General features: G+C 66.8%; 1 protein-coding gene across 1 annotated transcript; it reads right to left on the bottom strand.

The window, feature by feature from the left end:
* LOC109719357 (translation initiation factor IF-2-like) lies at positions 3418-4104 on the bottom strand. Its single transcript, XM_020246017.1, has one exon. The coding sequence runs from the start codon at positions 4102-4104 to the stop codon at positions 3418-3420; it is 687 nt and encodes a 228-aa protein (XP_020101606.1).

Below are 6560 nucleotides of genomic sequence, written 5' to 3' on the forward strand. Positions count from 1 at the left end.
CCCCTCCTCCACCGCATCTATTCTTCTTCCCTTCTTCTCCTTCTCTCCCCTCTTCGCTCTCTCTCTCGGCGGCCCCCGCCACTGGGGCCGTGCGGCGCGGCGCAGGCGCCGTGCCCTCTCCGCTTCTCTGTACCCTCCCCACCCCTCCCCCCCCCCTATTGCCTCCGCCCGGCTGGCCGTTTTCGCTGCCGCCGCGGAAAGTCTCAGTCCCGCCGGACCGGTACTCTCGCTGCGCCCCCCGCCCCCCCGTTCGCCCCCCCGGTCTCTTCCCTGCGAAGGCCCGGTCCAGTCCCTGCGCCGACGGCGTTCGGGCCCCGGTCTCGCCTGCCCGGGCCCCGGTTCCTCCGCTGCCTCCCCCCCTCGCTCCCTGGGGGCCCGTCTCTCCTTCCCGGGCCGTCCCCGCGCGTCCCCCTCCGCGCCTTGTCCCCGTTCCAGTTTTCGCCCTATTCGGGTCGGCCATCCCTTTTCCCCCCTCCCCACAGCGTGGCCACCCTCGCCCTCACTCCCCCCCTCGCCCCTCGCTTGCCCCAGTCCCGTGTGTTCACAGTGGCCGGCTGCCATCCCGCTCTCCCGCGGTGCGGTCGCCGGTGTCCCCGCCCGATGCCAGCCCTGGGGCGCCGGGGCTTGCGCCCTCGTGAGCGTCCCCACGCGTGACCCTGTGCTCGGGCGTGTGGGCCGCCTGGCGGGTCTACCGACCTCCCGGCCGGACCTGCCACCGCCCTCCTGCCGTCGGCCGCCCCTCCCGAGCTGCCTCTCCACGTGGCGCCGTCCTCCCCTGGCCCGCCTCCCCCCAGGCGCGCCCACCCCCCCCAGTCCGCGCCTGCTGGTCGTTGCGGCCCGACCCGCCCCCCGCCCGCGAACGGCTCCGCGAGCTGCCCGACCGCACGGCGACGCACGCGCGTCCGCCAGCCGGCCGCGCCGCCACACCAGCCTGCCTCCGTGACGCGCTTGCCCGCGCCCCTGAACTTCGCTCCTGCCGTCCGCCCGCCCCGCCAAGCTGCGTACCCTCCAAGCGAGCCCGTCCCCACAGAGCCTCGACCTCGCCCGCCTCGTTACAGGCCGCTCGCGCGCCGGCGGTCCCTCGCCGGCCGATAAGTACCCCCCGGGATGTGCCAGTGCCCTGCCCTCGCCCCCCCCCCCACCAGCGCGCCCCGACACGCCCTGCATCCCCGCGCCCGGGTGCGTCCCGTCCACGCACCCCCTCGCCGTCCTACAGCGCGCCTACAGGCCCGCCCCCCTTCGTCCGCGCCGCGCGTATCCCCGGTGCGCCCACGCCTCCCACCCGACTCCCCACTTGCCTCCCCCTCACCCCCCTCCTCCCCAGCGCACGCGCCGCTCAGCTGCCAGACGCTCGTCCTGCCCGCGGCCCTCGCCGTCCCTCCCGGCTGATGTCCGCGTTCTGCCCGGCTCGCGGACCGCCCCCCGACGGGCGGGCGGGGCACAGCCCCGGCCCCCTGATTCTCCGCCAGCCGTTCGCCGCCCTCCCCCTCCCTCGCCCTCTCCCCTTTTTCCGCCGTTCTCAATCGCACGCCCCTCCTCCTCCCTAATTACCGCTCCTATCCCCGTCAACCTCCTCTCTCCGTCTCTCCGCGCGCTCTCGTTTCCTCTCGTCCCCCAGCCACCGTCCCAGCCCAACTAAACTCGCCTAACACCGCCCGCGCGCGGCAGCCTCACGCTTTGCTCGGTCGCCCTCCGCCTCCCCCCTCGCTCTGCTCTCCCCCCCTTTTCTCTGTCACCGTGCACCCCGGCCCCCCGGCCGCAGGCACCTTACTCGGCGCGGCGCCGACCTCGCCCCGCCCTCTGTACCCCTCCCCCGGTGTCTCCCCTCCCCGCGGCCCGTCGACGCCCTGCCCTTCCCTCGCTCTCGCCGCGCCGTCGCTTCTCTCCTCTCGTCCCGGCGCGTCCCGCTCCCCCCCCGCCCTAGCCGTCCTCCCCGTCTCCCCTCTCTGCCCCCCCGTGCCCCCCCGGGGTGGTCTGCGTCGTCCCGCTCGGTCGGACGGGCTCTCCCCCTCCACCCCCCTCCCTCGACGCGGTGGCGCCCCTGCGGCCGCCGTCGTCCTGCGCTGACGCCTCGCTCGCCGCCCCGCCCTTGGCCTCCCTCGTCCTCCGCTCCCCGCGACCGTCCGCCGGCGCTGCGTGGCCGCTCTGCCCGCCCCCCTCCCCACGGGCGTGCGCCTTCTCCTTTCATCGTTCCCCGTACCGGCTATTCCTCGACCGGCAAGCTCAGCGCGCGTTCCCCTGCTCACCCCCTCCGGCCCCCCCCCGCCCACCGCGTGCCGTCCCTGCCCCTACCTCTTACGCGCCCCCCTCCCGCGCTGAGTCTTCGACGCCCTAGCTCTACCCAGCCACTCGCACCCCACCGCCTGCCCTCCGCGTGCCCCTGCCTTCGCATCAACCTCCTCTGTCTCCCGTCCGCCTGCTGTTCCATGGTGGTGCTACAATCTCCGCACCTCCCGCTCCTGCTCCCCTGCACTCCTCCTCCGATCCCCCTCTCCCCCCATCCCCCTCCTGCTGCCCGTCTGTCCCTGCCTCCGGTGTCAGCCTCTCCCCGCCCCCGCGTCTCTCCCGGGGCCCCCTGCCCCCGGCCCGTCCCTCCTCTCCGCACTCTCTCTCCCTCCGGCCTCTCCCCGTCGTCGACCCTCCTCCCCGCTCTCTCGTGCGTGCTTCTTCCCTTCTCCCCCCCTCGGTGACGCTGTTCCCCTTCACACATCTCCGCCGCCCGACCCCTCCCGCCCCGGCCTCGTAGACGCATCTGTCTCCCGCCCGATTTCCCGTGCCTGTGGTCGCCGGCCCCCTCCCTCCTCTATGGCCTCCGTGTCGTGTCCCCCTATGCCGCCGCCGCAATGAACCGTCGGCTTCCTCCCCCGCCCGCCGCGGAGGCCCCTCCTGCGGCCTCGGCTCCCTCGGCGTGCGGCTTTGTCCGGCGCGCCCCTCCCATGGTGTGCGCCTGCGGCCCCCTGGCCAGGCGCCTCGTCCCCTCTCCGTCTCCCCTTCCTCCGTTCTCCCTCGGTCTCGTCCTCCGCCTCCCGCCGCTCTAGTTCTCTCCCCCGCCCGTTCGCCCCCTTCCCTCCGCCCTCGTGCCCTTGCTGCCCTTAGCCCCTTACTGTCCCCCTCCCCCCCTCCTCCCTTGCTCTCACCCCCGACACGGTTCCACCCGTCCGCGCTCCCTGCCTGTTGCTGCCCTTCGCCTCTCCTTCACCATCCCTCTCTCCTTCGCTCCTCTACCGGGCCCTTTTGCCCTCTTTCGCTGTCCCCCCCCCCCTCCCCCTAGGTTCACTCCGCCTCCCGCGTCTTTTCATTCTCCGGCACTGGCCTGCTCCCCCCCCCCCATCCGCTCCTCTCGCCTCTCTCCTCCGTCGCCGTCCCCCCTGCCCTTCTGTCCCTCGGCCTTTTCCGCTTCTCCCCTCCCTCCCCCTCTCACCCCTCGACTGCTTTTCCTTTTCCCCCCCTCACTCCTCCCCCCTGAGCTTTTCTCCTTGTGTGCCTAGGTCCCACCACCCGCCCCGTCGCGTGCTCCTTCGCTTGCGCCGCCCGGCGTTCCCCGGTCTCACCCTCCCTCACCGTCTTCCCGGCCCGCGCCCCCCGGGCCTTCCGCTCCCTCTCAGTCCCCCTTCCCCTAGCCGCCCCCCCCGGGCCACCCCCCCGCTCCCGCGTCCACATCGCTCTCATCCGCTCACCCCGGCCGCTCGCCTCCTTCCCCTTCCCCGCCCCGGCCGGTCTCCTCCCCGCCTCTCCCTCCCCCGCCCTCGCTCCCCCTCCCCCCTCCCCCTCAGTCCCCTCTCGGGTTTCCCTACTCGCCTCCCCCGTCCCCCTTGCCGCTCGCGGGAGCTGCCCTCGTCGCTTCCCTTCTTCGCCGTCCTCCCCGCTCTCCACCTCTCCCCGTCCCCCGCTCTTCCCTGCCCCTCTGGGCTCCCATCCCACGCTCCCGCTTCCCCCTGGCGGCCCCCCCCCATCCCCGGGGCCCCGCCCTTCCCTCCCCCGCTCCCCCGCGCTCCCCTCCCCCGGTGCCGGGTTACGCGGTGCCCTCCCTGGTCTCCCCTCTCTTTCTCCGCTCCCCGGGGCGCGCCCTCGGGCGGCGTGGTGCTGCTCTCCGCCGGCACCCATCGCCCACCCTCCCCTGCCCTCCCCCTTCCGCTTCTGTTCCCTGCGTCCCGGTCCCTCGGCTCCCGTCCGTCGTCCCCCCCCGCCCCTGCCACCCCCGCCTCGGTCTTGTGTGGCCCCCTGCTGTGTACCGGTACTCCCTCCCGTCCCGTCCGGCCCTCCCCGGCCTGACCGGTCGACTTGCCCTCCCCCCTGTCCCCCGGTCCCCGCCTGCTCCGCTCCCCGAGCGGCTGCCCCCCCCTTTTGCCTTTTTTTCGGCTTTTCTTGTGCTCGCGCGCCTTCCCCCAGTCACTTCTCGGCTACGCGCGCCCCCCGGTTCGGCCCCCAGTCCCCGACCCTCCCCGCCCCTCTGGCCACCGCTCCCCCCCCCATGCCACCTCCCCTCGAACCTCCTCCCTTCGCGCACGGCCCGTGTGTCTCCCGCCCTCGGGCGCGGGCCGCTTTTTTTTTTTTTTTTTGTTTCCCCTGCTTCGGGCTGGTCCCCCCCTCCCCTACGTTGGCGCCGCTCCCCCTCGCGCGCCTCGCCCCTCAGCCCCTCCCGCTTCGCCCTCCACGCGTGGCACTGCGCGCGCCCCCTTCGCTGCGCTCATCTTCGCCCCCCTCGCCGCCTCGTCGCCCCAGTCTCGCCGCCAGGGCGCCGGGGCGTCTCGCTCCTCGGCCGATTCGGTTTCTGCCGCCCCTACTTTCGCTCGACCACCCGCTTATCTGCGCCCCCTCCACTGGCGGCGCCTCGCTCCCCCTGGCGCCCTTCTCGAGTTTCGCGCCTCGATTCACACGCTCCCCGCTCCTACCTTCTCTCCTAGGTTCCCACCCTCTCCCCGCTCTCCCCCCCCCCCTCGGCCCTCCCCCTTGTCAGCCGGTAGACGCTTACTTCCCCGCTTTGCTCCCCACGCGGCCGACGACTCGATGATGGTGATCCTCCTCTTCCTTGCTCTCTTCTCACTTCTTCTCTTCTTCTTCACTTCTCTTCTTTCTCCTTCTTGCGAGAGAGAGAGCAAGAGTTTATAGAGAGGGAGAGAGAGAGAAATGTTTAAGGGTTGGTTGAGAGAGAAGAATAGAGGAGGGAGCCTCTGCTCACTCTCATATAGGCCTCAACCTAAACAACAATTGCATGAAAAGCCCTCAACTTCCATCTGATGAGATAGCCCATGTATTGGGCAATATTCGGGGTAACAGGGGTCCAGACCGTAGACTAGGGTCCAGACCCCAGAAGTTGAAGAAACTTTGAAATTGCAATTTTTGCAATTCTCACAACCAAGTGGGTATTTCGCACTAGGGGTCTAGACTCTAAACCACTAGGGATCCGGACCCCGAGAGTCACCCAAGTGTGCAAGGCTTGCAAACTTGAAATTCCAACTCTCCAAGGTCCACCAATAATGCACTTTTTCGCATTTCATACGCATTCGGATCTCTCCGAAGGCCTCACCAAGTAAACGAATAGTCTCGATTCCAAACGAAGTCTAACTCTCGGATTTCGAGAATTCACTTCCTTACATCGTCCCTTGTGACTTGATGTTGGTGTTGTCTTGCGTGAAGGATGAAAGGAGCAGCACCTATTTCCAGAAGAGATATATTGACCAGAAGCACTACTAACATGTTGATTTGCTCTCTTGACTGGCGTAGGTGTAGGAGAGCATGATGTGGTGTCGGCTACATTGTTGTTTCGTAGCGACTTTGTGATGGGTACTGTGTCACGCCCCGGACCGGCAGAGGCCCTCCCGGTAGCGTGCCCAGACCCACCATATGTCAACACATATAAGGCGTCTAGATCAACAGCGGAAATAAAAGCGAGAAATAATCTATACCTAGAGATATCAGAGCATAAAAGATCTATCATCTACAGTAAGGAAAAAGGATAATACTATAACAATAAGAGTGAAATATAAAGTAATACAATATCTGTCCAAAAAGTACACAAAAGGGTGGTCTCTAGTACACCGGTATAGCTCTCAACCTCTCCAAAATAAAATATATCGAGAGGTAGACCACCTAGCAACTCCTCACTCGCTGAAGAGCTAGCCCAAAGCCACGCCCTTCCCACGGTCCCTAGCCTCTCCCGGCGTGGAAGGCTCTGAAAGAAAACATAAAACAGAGGGCGTGAGAACTATAATTTATAGTTCCCAGTGGGCAATTACTGACCTCAGCTCAATGCACCACTAGGCCCCAAAAGAAAAGGGTAAGTACGGTAAACAGCAATAATAATAATGATAACTGCGGTATGAAAGTATGCATGTTTACTAAGCTTACTATACCATAACCATTACGATGTCAATGCTTTACATTTACTCTTTCATAATAAAGAATGTTCAAAGCGTAAGTAATATGCCTCAACATGGCCACAGGTAAATGTCACGGCCTACTTTATGAAGTTATAAAGATCATGCTTTATCATGGCAACAATGTATACATGGATGCAATAAGCAACATCTCCTAGCATACTACATGTATGTATGTCTACT

This window comes from Ananas comosus, linkage group 1, assembly GCF_001540865.1.
Source record: "Ananas comosus cultivar F153 linkage group 1, ASM154086v1, whole genome shotgun sequence".
In the NCBI taxonomy this organism is placed as follows: domain Eukaryota; kingdom Viridiplantae; phylum Streptophyta; class Magnoliopsida; order Poales; family Bromeliaceae; genus Ananas; species Ananas comosus.

What these genes read in the sequence shown, in the direction of transcription:
- LOC109719357 (XM_020246017.1), bottom strand. Translation starts at nt 4,104, where the DNA reads ATGGGTGCCGGCGGAGAGCAGCACCACGCCGCCCGAGGGCGCGCCCCG.